Source organism: Rattus rattus, chromosome 8, assembly GCF_011064425.1.
Source record: "Rattus rattus isolate New Zealand chromosome 8, Rrattus_CSIRO_v1, whole genome shotgun sequence".
Lineage (NCBI taxonomy): Eukaryota > Metazoa > Chordata > Mammalia > Rodentia > Muridae > Rattus > Rattus rattus.
The window spans coordinates 71262807-71277126 of NC_046161.1; the positions used below are offsets into that span (position 1 = coordinate 71262807).

General features: G+C 35.2%; 1 protein-coding gene across 1 annotated transcript in view; it reads right to left on the reverse strand.

Moving 5' to 3' along the window:
• The window catches only part of Tinag (tubulointerstitial nephritis antigen), an 85980-nt gene that overhangs the window by 45361 nt on the left and 26299 nt on the right, over positions 1–14320 (reverse strand). Inside the window, exons 5-8 of the mRNA XM_032910861.1 lie at positions 9265–9385; positions 5872–6022; positions 2804–2984; positions 1042–1087 (exon numbers count right to left, since the gene is read on the reverse strand). Of these exons, the coding sequence (XP_032766752.1) occupies positions 1042–1087; positions 2804–2984; positions 5872–6022; positions 9265–9385 (499 nt within the window). The remainder of the gene's footprint in view (positions 1–1041; positions 1088–2803; positions 2985–5871; positions 6023–9264; positions 9386–14320) is intronic.

Sequence of the window (14320 nt, forward strand, 5' to 3'; positions counted from 1 at the left end):
ACAGCCAACAAACTTCACACATTTAAGAGGAAAGAAACCTTATTGGTTGCAAAGTTAATGTGGTTTTAATATTTTTAAAATTAAATTTAGGGTATGTTTAGATAAGCTTTGATTTCTCGATAAATAATTTTGACACAGTTATTAAAATCTATGGTTCCTCCTATATCAGTACTAATTGGACCGGAATTCAGGAAAGAAGAAAAACCTAGCCGATATTCCTTCAGATGCATAACAAGTGATTTTAATTTACGTCCCACTCTATTGAAATTGTATCCAGGCACTTCGCTGTTTACCACTCAGATTCCCACTTCATACCTCAGTGGATTGTTTCCTTATGCACTTCAGGGAAAATGTTATAATGAAAATACATTTTGTGTATTCATCTTTATTAACATTATTGATATAAGACAAATTCCAATAAAGGAAAAGGATCAGATATGCCTTAAGGTCAAAATCTATACTTACTATGCCACAGTATAATTATATTATTTAATAATACTTTATTACTGACAACAAATTTACAAATTTAGGTCACTTAAAATGTTGTTTGTAAAACACAAAAGTCATCCTAGTTCGTTTGATTTTCCTTGACCTAATAGAAAAAGTAAATTTTGTTTTTAGTAACACTGTTTTCTTTCAATGCATTCCTAAGGCCACCTAAGTTGAAAGTGATTACATATCTATTCTTATGTGTGATTTTTTTTTACATGTAACCCTGTGAATAATGTGAGATCCATTGAATTAATAATGGCATGTTGTACGTGCCCATCATGTGTCCATGATAACTCTGAAAAGACTTAGCAGACTTTCCTTAAATGTGTTCTTACTATTTACGAGTTCAACTCATGATCCAGGTCTTCTCAAAATGGAAGCTCATGCTAGGCTTTGATGAACAAATCTGTGACAGCACAGGCTGGAAGTGTTGAAACCTTAGGAAGATGTCTGAGATTTTCTCTTTTATTAAACTCCTTTGATGTCATATCACATGATGTTGTTTACTATACGAATTCATAGTTGAAAATGACATTTCATTGGGCTTACCTTGAACTGGTCCATTTTGTATGATTTCTCTCATGATTTCAGTTTCCTGAAATGAAATACATCAGTGAGCGTCAATGAGAACGACTAAAGCTAATGTCTGGTGCGTGTGAGCTACTGTGCAACCCGTTTCATGATTGCGTGGCTCTCAGGGACTTGGCCGTTTGCAGTGCAGCAGCGCTTTGAAATGGTCTTCTGCACCGTAGTGCACTGATGAGCATGCTAAAACTGCGAAATGTTCATTTGCTTTATTGATTTTTATTGCAATAACTTTTACAGTGGAGAGAGAATGGAGTGACATTTGGTGGTGATGGAGAAAAATAGTAAAGGTAAGTTAGAAGATTTAACTGTGAATATTCATGTTATCTTTGATCTCACTATCATAAACAAAAGCAGCTGCACCAACCAACTGATAAGGGAGACTCAACAACAACTTAATCATGAATATTGCCATGTTGCAGTCAAGGTCCCTCAGTAGGGAGGCAATTCATTCATTATTCATTCATTCATCCATCCATCCATCCATACAAACATACATACATACAAACATGCATACATACATATAAATTGTGTATTATAAACTGTGATAAAAATAAATTTGGATGCTTTATCATCTGTAAGATAGTTACATCTTGATGGTGTAGACAGCCTATGAAGCAGTTAACATAATATCATACAATATGTCCTATTATGGGTAAATAATAAAGGGCCATTGATTAAAAACACAAAAGGCACCTAGTGCCACTCAAAAGTAAAATAAAGCATCGGAAAGTTGTGACACAGGTCTGGACTGTTGGGTGTCATTTCCCCAGATGAAAAGGTGAATATTCATTTGAGTCAAGGGAATTAGTCCCTATGTTAGTAAAGAAGTAGAGATATATTATATATCTAGAAAATAGTCATATGTATCAATGTCATTATGGGTGATTAGAGGATTAAATACTGGCAAGACACTAATTTCTATAGGTTATAGGTCAAACATTCATAAAAGACCAGTAAGCCAAAATAAAAACACTAGGTTGTGATGTAGAGAAGAAATGGTAGTAACCAAAGTTTAATATATTTCCTAAATAAGTCTAGATAACCCTGATGAGATTAGGCTAAAATTGGGTCAGGATGAAGCATGACAAGCTGAAGTCTAATGGGATCCTTTTTCCCTATAGCAAGGTTCACTTATATTGTGGACTGAGGCATGAGATCAATAAAAGAAGCTATTGACACCAAAAGGTAGTGGCTTAGCTGTGAACTGTCAATTTCATTCATGTGCATACTTTATAAACCATAGTTTCAAAAAACCATTTTAGGCAGTACACTAAAATTTAAGTCAATCCTTTAGATTGCTGCCTTAACAATTTAAAACCTGCTCAAAATGCAAGTTTGAAGTAAGAATAGTAACAACCATATCTGAACAGACCAGGGAGATTGAGCGGGTAAAGGCGTCGGCCACCAAGACTGATGACCTGAGTTTAATCCCCAGGACCCACATGACGGAAGGAGGAAACTTGTTCCTGCCAAGTTGTTTGATTTATACAAACATGTATAGTACATTCACACACACACACACACACACACACACACACACACACACACACACACACACCCACACACACCAGACACAAAGATATGTAATAAATAGAGAAAACTATATCTGTAAGCACATTTGTTAGTCTACAATGGTTTTGAATGTTTTAAAAATAATATGAATAACAGCAGAGCCAAAAGTTTGAGAATGTCATCCTTGTTAGTTCTTGAAGTTTAGACTTACATTGGAAGAGATTCGGTATGGAGGAGAACACTGATAAATCCTGTTGGATTTCTCGAAGCTGTTGGGACACGGCTTTGTGGCATGCCGTTTCCCCCGCCCGTCTGATCTGCTGGCCATAGCACAGCTATTATTGGCAGTGTTTTGTTCCTTGAAAAGTGGGTAGCACGCATGAGATACCAGTCTGAGGGAATAAGAGTAAGGAAGATGTTATCTAAGAAAGTTCTGTCAATAATCAAGTTTACCGAACTAAACATTTGTAAAATTTGCTATTTATTTACCTGCATGGATCTAAAATGTCAACCAACTACATAGCACAGTGGCTTAAGGATACCATAGACTTCCCTCCTTTTGCTATTTCATTATGATTTTTTTAAAGTCTTGCTTTCACAAATTTCCATAAATACTTGGCATGCAGTTTCCTGAAGATGAAAAGGATCCTACAATAATTTGATTATTTCCTGATGGGATATCCTAAAAACTTAACTTTTAGGATTAAGATTGATTTTTTTTGACGCTTCCACTAAGCTGACATTTTCTTAAAAATTCATTGAATATATGTCTAGTTCATAATACTGAGGGGGAAACAATATAATGTTTGTACAATATTGAAATTTATAGAGTAAAAAGTTAAAAGTTGTATGTCATTTTAAAAAGAGACTACTATTGGTAGATTTTGAATCTAAGCATACTGATTATTTGGCTCCAAAATATCTGATTCCAAATTTATCATTACCCTAATGAATAGAGAAGTGGAGAGCAAAGAAACAGAACTATACATTTAGTTATGTAATTTGCAATACCAAAAATGCTATAACCCTACACAAAGAACTATCAGTAACTAGTGGCTGGTAGGAGAGGTGAATTAACTTCTCTCAGGGATGAACCCTTTATTGTTTATCTAATACAAGCTAGTCAGCCCTGAAAATGTATACAGGCAAACAACAAAAACAGAGTCAACAGATTATATTTATATATTTGTACATAAAATTCCTGACATATGTATCTATGGTTGTAACAAAATTGATCAGGGTAAAATTATAAATTAGAGTGTTGGGGTACAGAAGATGTGTTGAGTGGAGGAGCTACAGAAAGGAAATGGAATGAGGTAATCGATACCATTCTATTTTAACTAGAAATGTATTCTTTTAATAATTTATATAACTTTATTTTATGTGCATTGGTATGAGGGTGTCAGATCCTTTGGAACTGGAGTTACAGACAGTTGTGAACTGCCATGTGGCTGCCTGGAATTGAACCTGGGTCTTTCAGAAGAGCAGACAGTCCTCTTAACCACCATGCCATCTCTCCAGCTCCAAGAAATGCATTTTTTAAAAATGGTAAATTTCTAAAACTGAGGTGGTGATATCTGAACTTAGGCCTTAAGAAATTAAGCAGGTTTAAGTGAGGTAATGAGAATGGGCCTTTTGTGAATGGGATTATTCTCTTCACAAAAATGTTATTTCTCCATTATATGGGGATACTGTGAGAGAATAGACATTTGCCAGTCATGTAAGAGCTCTTCTGATGGACTGAAGCAGGCAGCATGTTGATCATGACTTTGCAAGATCCAGAACAAAGTGTCTACTGTCTATGGCTTTTTCTTATGATGGCCTAAGCAGAAAAACGCGATGCGTTTTAATTGGATTGTAATATCAGTTTGTGTATGTAATATATTTAATATGCACATATAAAATTTGTATGTGTGTCATATGCATATACACATGTTTGTGCACATGTGTGATGTTGCTTCCATCTATAATTACATGTATGGAGTAAAGATTGATATTGGTGTCTTTCTCTTTCATGCTCCTTCTAGCTTTTAGATAGCATCTCTCACTGAACCTAGAGTTCACTAATGGACTAGTGAGTCTGGCCAGTGAGTCCCTAGGATATTCCTGTTTCTGATTATCAGCAATGATATAGGTTTATAATACCATAACTGGCTTTTTATGAAGGTTAAAATAATTCTACTCAGGCATTTTACCCACTGAGCCATGTCTACATATTAATAAGAATGATGATGATGATAATTTAATATTTTAAAAATAATTTCATACATGAATACTGGACTTACATCATTTCTACAATTTCTTCTCCCACCTCCAATACCCACAATGCCCCATCTTCCACTTCCTCTCAAATCTATGACTTCTTCTCTAATTATTGTTATATTATTATAGTATGTATATACATATATACACATACATGTAATATATATGTGATATATAAATATCAACCTACTGAGTCCATTTAATGTTCCTTATATGTATATGTGTTTAGGATGACTGCTTAGGAGGGACCAAGCAAAAGTTAATCTGACTGGAAGTTAACAGTCCAAATGAGGCAACTTTAATTTATAGTAACATTTATTAGGTAAAACAACTTAATATCAATAGCAGATATGGCTTGCACTCATGTCTACCTATAGTCAGATATGATGAAACAGCAGGTAGATCAGAACTGTATGGTAAAGAACAAATGACTCATCCTTTATACCACTCTCTTACAGCCACAGTTCCTTTTGTGCTTTAATAATTTAGTTTTACAGTAGACATGGGTGCTATATAGATATCAAATACCATAAGAGTAAGAAAATGCCACTTGCTATTTTCCACCAAATTGGAAGGAGGCAAATTAGTCGCCAAAACCCTAAATTGCTCATTAGTTTTACTTTTCTTGTTTTTAATATGATTTTCTTCAGGTATATATTCCTTAACCTGGTTAAACAAATGAAATAACAGATTTATTAGTGACATTAGCCAATATTACTTCCTCTGTGAAGACTCAGTAAAAGTATTTGACTCAGAGCAACAAGGGACAAATACTTCGTTCAGTCTTCATACTCATTTAGCTAGAAATGAGTACTGTCTTCCAACATTATCTTCATGGCTGATAGTGCTAGAAGCCAGGTATTATATATATTTAAATGTGGCATTTTTCTCATGGCTATATAGATAAGATATATTCAGGGATGTCTTTTTGCAAAAAAAATATACAATCTTGAAACTCGTCTTTTTCCATGGTCTCACTTATAAAAACCTAGATATACATGTTGGGCCGTTATTTACCCACGTTTTCTCAGGAACCACCAGGCCCTATCTATGCTTCCACTGTTGCATCCATGACGGTTCTTTGCACAACAAGAGATCAAATTCTGAGGGGAGAGGTTGGCTGTGTATCGACCCTTGGACTGAATTGCAATTCGGTCAGCTGCCACACCTGTTTCAAACAAAATACCGATTAATATTCAAATGACATATTTCTAATACTTTTTTATTTGAACCCACAACTAGTTTTCAAAATTGATATTGCTCCAGTAAATTACTGCTTAAAGTAATTTTTTTAGTTATTAAAATATAGTCTATATATATTTAACCCCCCTTTTCATTAAGAAGCCTGCTGAGTGGTAGGTTTTCTGAGAGAAAGAGACATATGTAGCCAAATTGTCTAACGATTGCACCTGGAACAGCATCTTCCAGAGAATTACAGGTAAATCTATGTTTTATGTGACAGAGAATCAAGAAAGCTTGTTACAGAAAAATTAACTGTAAATTAATCCATAGTAATTTTACATACTACAGTAACCAAATTCATATTTTTACATTGTCATCTCATATAACTCTCCTGGAGGCCATACTTTGACTAAATTATGCTACCATAAGTCTACATTAAAGTATAGCTAAAATTTTTATAGCATACTTTTTTATACTTATAACATGATTAAAATAATCATATTTTAGTAAACATATAGTTAATTCTGTATATAAACATATAGATACACACACATATGTAACTAGATGAGTATATAAGTAGATATGGTTATACTGTCTTTATTATAATAGTTTAAAAATTGATAGGGATATAATGTTTGTTTTAAATGATAAATGTCCCCAGTAGTGCCCAGCATTTGAATCCTTATTGCTCAGTTGGTTGCAGCATTAGAGTGGTTTTAGGAAATATGGCTTTGCTAGAGAAATGTCTCATTAGGTATAGCCTTTTTCCTGTTTGTTGTTGTTGTTGTTGTACTTGTTTGTTGTTTTGTTGTTGTAGTTGTTATTGTTGTTGTTGCTGTTGCTACTACTTTTATGCCATGAGACATAATATCATGCATACCATTTTAAAATTTTAACATGAAAAATAAATACATATTTACTGCTGAAGAGTAGAAAAAAAGAAATAACACATCTCTCTCCTTAAAGAATAATAGAATGGGAAATGAGTCAAAAGTAGTGGAAATCAACTCATCATCATGAGATGAAAAAATTAGGGTGAGGGCCATTTCAGTAAGAATTCTTGAAATACTAGAAATCTATATCATGTCATTGTTCATGCTTCATCACAAGCAAATCACAAGTCAGTATTTTACATACCTTCAATTAAAGGTAGAACGTTAAGAGATTTGCTTTTACTATACATGGACTAGCCCTGGGCTCCATGGTAGCAACCTCATAGGTAGCAATGAATAGCCTAGTAAGAGCACCAGTGGAAGGGGAAGCCCTGGTCCTGCCGAAACTGAACCCCCAGTGAACGTGATTGTTGGGGTGAAGGCGGTAATGGGGGAGGATGGGGAGGGACACCCATAGAGAAGGGAGGGAGGGGTTGGGATGTTAGGGTCGGGAACCGGAAAGGAATAACAATCGAAATGTAAATAAAAATGCAATTTAATAAAGATGAAAGAAAAAGAGATTTGCTTTTATGCATTTTCTTTTCTCAGAGCAACTTAACTTTTGTTTGTTTGATATTTTTTCTCAACCAAGTTTCATGAAAGTCTCTGAAGGTGTCATCTTGAAGTTTTTGTGTGCTTTCTACATGCCTTAACTGTGTGACTTATTCTGCCATGTTTAGATGTGTTCACTAACAGCTTACACTTCATTCTCTCCCGTTTATTTTCTTCACAAGAAACACTTTTTAGGATAAAATGACAGTATCCTGCTGCCGCTGATATTCTCAAATAGAACAAATCTTTATTTTGCAGTAGAGAATAGAGGTTCTTTGATATGTTGATATTTGTTTTTGTGCATCGAGATCAAATATATTTTTAAATGTTTGCATAACATTCCATTCAGAATATTTTTGCAACGAAGGAAAACAGGGGTGATAGAGTTGGAAGCTTGATGCTCAGGATGGTTTCTAACACTTTTGCTCTTTGTAAATTAATTCACAATCATAGCTGTCCTTAATGAACAGGAAGGTTGCCAGAGGCTACACTGAGACCTGACATGATATAGACCTCTGCAGGACCATGACCTGGGAAGACTAAAGGACCCATCCTCTAGATCAGTTCTAGCCAGATTTTTGTTTCTTACCACTAAGAATATTACTTAAATGCATTTGCAAATGCTGGTCTACTGGTCTACCCTAAATGTAAGGAATCAACATTGTTTAGGAAATATTTAGCACATAAGCACAAATTAATAAATATTTTAGTTGATTAAATCTTTATTCAACAGTCTGAAACAGTGCTCAAAGAAGTCATGGATTCCTAACTCAATAAGAGAAACACTGTGCAGACAACACTTATACTGATAAGGTGGGCAGTAGTACCTAATTTTAAAAAAAGGTATAATTACTCCAGAGGTAAACAGCCCTAAGGCTAAAGTTATGCCAGAGCATTTCTAGAGTAACCAAGTTAATACAAAGAAGTAGAGGTACATAATGACAAGTTTCTGTCGCAGAGAATGCCACTGCCTGAGCTGGCTTCTGCAAGAGCCTGGGCACTCATTCCACATCCTTGTTGTGTTTTTAGCACGCTTCTAAATGTTCTTTTGGACTCCATTAAAGCCCCACCAGACAGTTCTATGAGGATGTTAATAGTATCCAGATATCATCATAGTAGGTTCTATTTCATTGTGGAAAAGTCTTTGGGGACAATTTTGGAGATCAACTTGGGATCAACCTGAGTATCTTATTTGTTGTGCTTAGGAACTTGTGTAAAAATAGCCATTAGAGAAGGGATTCTTTTTTTACAGTTTCAAATGAGCCTCCAAACATTACTTTAGAAAGTAATCTGCTAAAATGAGGTCTAATACTTTAATCTACTATGACTTAATTCTAACGTTTGACTTTGCTTCAAAACAGTGTAATAACTATACATTTTATACATTTTGTAGAGAGAAAATATACATTTTATAAAGAGAAAATAATATAGAGTTTATATATGAATGTTAGCATTCTAGGTGATGTTATAGTGAAAAGAAAGTAAAGTTCTCTTCTCATTATGTGGTCCAAACTGAAAATCAAATGAATTTTGGTGCTTTTATTTCTTTTTTATTTATTGTGTATATAAATTAGACATCGATATCCAGGTTTATTTCCAAATTTATATAACCTCTGCGTTCATTCCCTTGGACTAATCGTTTGTGGTTATTTACATTTTCTTAACTTATAAACTGTTCCTCTGCTCTATCATGCTCTAATGACCAACAGAAGTAATGAAGGAAGGATTGAGATGACATTATTACTTGCGGTAGAAAAAGCCCAGGATGCAGCACAGTTCTTTTGATCCAGCGGACCATGAGTCCATCCAGGCCACTTATAAGAAGCAATGAAAACCTCAGGAAGATCAGCTCTGGGATAAGATGCCTAAGGGAAAGAGAGACAGACATAGTACATGTTCTCAAGTATGGCCCCGCTGTCAGGGTAAGATGTGTGCATGCCCTCTTGTAATGCTTATCATGATTTCGAACTGTTTTATACATTCTGGTTTCTGAGGGAAGCATTAAGTATAGAGGATTTCTGTACCATTTGTGTTGAAAGGTGGCTATATGCAGAGACTCACAACATGGACTGAATGCTTCTTCAATTTACCAAATAGTGCAAGGATGTTTCTGCCAGTGCACCTGTCATCTTGAATCATAGTTTGCTCATTCATGTTAAATACACACACACACACACACACACAATTGTGAAAATTATTACTAGTAAAGAATTTTTATTTCTGTACCTCTCTTCTTCTTGGGAGTATATATGGCTGTCAGTGGAAAGAAATTTCAAAACAAGCCATTTAGAGTAGCTGCCTATTAATGCAAGAAATCATTCAATATTACATCATTATGAGAAATGAATTTAAAATTAATTTGTTCATATTTATAAAGTTATTAAAGATTAAAGAGGACTATAAAATTTGTTTAATACAAAATAGATAATGGCATGATGTCATGAAAACCCATAATAATTTTCTAACAGGGTCAGTTTTTGCTACTATTTCAACATACCTAGGTGACATAAGAAGAGGAAATATTTGCGGCATTTTTAAATAAATGAGGAAAAATGACTTTCTAAAAAGCTAATTGATAATATAAAGACTCTGTTAAGTAAGATTTTCTCCATGGACTAGACCATTGGCTAAGAGTTCTGTTGACCTCATGCACCATTATTGTCATTTCTACAAGAAATGTGTGGGTGCTGCTCCTTGTGTCAGAAACTGGATGTCTATAAATAATAAAAGCTCATTGACTTAATGGTTTTATGATTCGTGCTAGTGAAGCTACTAATCTGAAAAGTTACCAAAAATTTCTTCTCACAGTTACAAAACAGATTCAAAGTCTAAGGCAAGTAAAATGTCTTTGTGAAAAGGGCGCCCACCCAAACTAATTATAAATTACAGCAGTGATAAGAGACATCGCTTTAGACATAGAGAAGTATTACTACCCAATGAGAGAGTAAGACATCCTGAGTCCATTTCAAAGGCATTGCTACTTACAAGAGTGAAGGAAGGACACAGAGCTTGTCACTACAACGTGGCTGAATGATAAAGATGAGCGTCACAGAACCAAGAGGTCTAAAATGCCAGTGCCACCCAATGGAGCGCACAGTAGGAGCTGAGGTGGAGCGATATAAGCATGGTGGTCTGAAAGGGATCACTGAGGAGATAGAGGCTCGGCCTCGTCGCTATCTTTCTGAATAGGAAACAGACACACGTCTTATATATCTCCCTGTGCCTTCTGTCATCACGCCCATCGGCGTATCAGTGTCCATGTAAGCACTTACCACATGAGGTTGCCTCACGTTTCCAGATAACTTGGTTGTCTCAATGGTCGTTGTTATCATACGACTCTCAAATACAATTTAAGAGTCCAGTGAGGATATAACCCTTCTACTGAGCTGAAGCAATGATCTCTCGTTGCTAATGCATTTCAGCAGGATTTAGTTATGTAAGATATTACTTCCACGCTTGAAAGATAATCAGACTGCTTTGCATATGTGAGGTAGCCTGTTAATAAGAAAAGTGTGTGTGCACACATGTGCATCTGTGCAAGTCAGGTAGATTTCATCTATTGAAATAGGATTTCTCCTTAGTGCTTTGAACTACTGTAGCACCTTATATTTCTACTTTCATGATTTCTGCTTTAAAATACAGATCATGAAATTTGGGTAATCCTTCTCAGTAAGATAACATAACAGACACACAGAAATTGTAATACTTTTATTGAAAACATATTCATCAGCAGGATAAAGTCAGAAGAATTCATGAAATTCATCCATTGACATTTTAAAGATTTTTTTACCACTTATTTAATATTGGTTTTTCTTAGAAAAATGGCCTGTATGACTTAAAGCTTGTCAGAGGAATTATTTTCAATTTTATTTCCTCATGATAACAAATTATTTAGTAATGAACGCAGGGAAAATCCCCTAAGTATTATATTCCTGTAGAAACTAAGAATACTTTTGAAAGCCAGAAAGTAAAAATAGTACTACAGAATAATAACTCTTGGACGTGGGTTAAAGAATTCTGATTTTAATAAATGATACATTTTAATTAATTAATTTGGTAGAATATAACCAGGTAACTAAAAGAATCAGAAGGACAACCTAAGAGGTGACAGAAATTATAAATTTGGTATCTTATATGAAATAGAAATTTGTCTTCAAACGGAGTACGCACTCTTCCATAAGGGCCTCTTTAATTCCTTATATATTGAAGGAAATCAATCATAATTTGACTCATAATTTTCAAACAAACATTAGCCAAATTTGAGATTAAATTTGAAGAGTGTCCTTATTTCAACATTTTATTTGGAAATAATAATAATAATAATAATAATAATAATAATAATAATAATAAAAAGTAAGGATACTGTGGACAGATATACAAATTCATAGCAGTGCTAATCCCCAGAGCCTTCTCTACATTAACCTTTGCATCTAGATTATGGAGAATGGAAAGATAATCACTGAGAAGTCTAAGGCACACTTATTTTCTCAGAGACATTAGAAATTATATGCATAAAAATTATATGCATAATTACTATTGAGTCTGTGCCTACAAGACACATACTATGTGGTTCACCCCTCTCTTAACTCCAGCTCCAACTTGACCTTCCTCCCCATTTTAATATGGATAACCAGAAACATCTAAAATTCAAATAATGAGACTGAGAACCTAAGTTTATTTCAGTATTTCACAGTTCCATGTCAGTGGCAAAGAATATAAAGACATTTCTCTGAACTGTTTCATCCTGAGGAGGACAGTGATGTTTTTTCTGGTGGTCAGGGAATACGGAAATACTTCTCATCCTCCAATGTGTTACCTTTGAGCGTTAGCATTTGAAATCCTTTGAGGCTTCTCTGTTGTCTCACGCTCAGTGGCTAGTGCCAGCTCTTCTGTAGTCCTATTCCTTCACAGTCATGGAGTTTGTATCGTGGCACCTGCAGGCTCACAAAAGTGACTACACTGGCCACAAGCCAGCTGCTACTGATACCGTTCCCAGCATACTACACCTAAGTGTAAGTGTCACTTGTTAGTGCTTGGTAATTTTCCTTAAAAGACAAATCGTTTCCCTACTCTTCCTGCTTTTTTCTGCTACCAGGAGTTGGGTCTCATAGTTTGGCTTAGAGGCGACCCCTTGAGCTGGTTTCTAACCTTGGGAATGAAGGAGAAAGTGAAGGAGGAACAACAGAACAGACAGCAGCTTGGGTGCAGGATCCTCCCCATCAGAGGCTTTGCTTACAGAGGCTGGGGTGGGGGTGACTCTTGCCACGCTCATGCCACTGTCATTTTTTGTTCTCTTGGTCTTGGTTTGCCTTATCATACTTACTAAAGAATAAAGAATTGCCGTTCAAGTTCTAGGTCAATGTTGTATTACATTGTACCAAAACCATGAAATATAAGAAGGCACCCCGGTTTCCGAGGTACTAAAGAGTTTAGAAAAACACAGACGAAATAGATGGCTACATCCTAAATGGTTACTCGGATGGTTTACACTAGTTTGAAGGAAATTTAGAAGGTAATTTTAAGGGGACTTGATTTATTTGAACAGTTTGTAAGAGACGTTTTTAATTAAATGGGCTTATATTTTTGCCACAGTATTTTAGCAAGCGCCAATGTTTGTGAGGACACTCTTCATAGTTTTAAAGGCTTTTCATCTAGTTCAATGCAAAATATTTCATTTTTCTCCTTTTCTCATCTCACGCTGATGATAAAGCAAAGAATTGGTGTCTACTGCAGCAGATTTGGGGAAGAAATAGGAATAGAAAAAAGGGAGTCTGGTATCGGAGAGCCAGCAAGTGGGTATATGGTACATAAGCACCTCAGATTACTTCAGAAATGTCCTCAGCCCTTGTGAAAAATCTATCTGTGCTGATTGCTTAGGCTCCATGACTGGTCTGGTTGTACCAGTTACTGTCACAGCGTTGGGCATAGAATGGTGGCTAGAATTTTAAGAACCTTGACCCAGTGACAGTGAGAATGTCTTACATTCTGGTTTGCTCTTGCCATTTTCCCACAGATGTGAGAAGGTTCTGAGGTGAACACACACTGACACAGTCTCCACCATTCCTGACCTGCAGCCAGCTGTCCTGTGTGCAAAAGTGTGGAAAGGGGCCATTTTTGTCTAATATTATGTGAATTAAGCATGTAACTGTGATTTCTCTGCTTCTGTTTTGTTTTGTTTGTTTTTTGTTGTTTTTTTTTTTTTTTGTTAGAGAGATCATGAAATGGAGAGAATTTGGGAAGAGTTGATGGAGGGAAAATAGTATGATCAAGATATATTGGGTGAAAAATGTTAAAAATAAGGAGAAAAAGAAAATAAACCGATTATCTAATGACTAGGGGAATAATAAATCAGTCAGTCAAACAACTGTTGTGTGCTACATAGTAATGAAGTATCCAGTCGCTCAGATGCACCGTTATTTTCTCATCAAAAAACTTAGGAACTTTGAAAGTTAGTTTGTAATTCATAAAATGTTATTTTGTTTAACTTTCAACATACCATGGAAAATTTATATTGTCATTTTTAATTGTTAGTTTTATCAACTAAGTTCATTTACACCGAATGATTGAATAAATATACTTGCTAGGGTAACTGTGAACATTTTTAACCATAACAACTTGGCATCAGATAGAGTATTTTGGTTATGGGTACCAGCCTTCCTAACATTTTCATACTTTCCAAAGAGTTTCACCTCAGATGGAACAACAAATTATTGACATGGGGTAACCAACAGGAACAGTAAAAATGATTGTTCCTTAAATTTATTGAGCTTACTGCATTCATCCCCTTGTCTGTCCTGCAT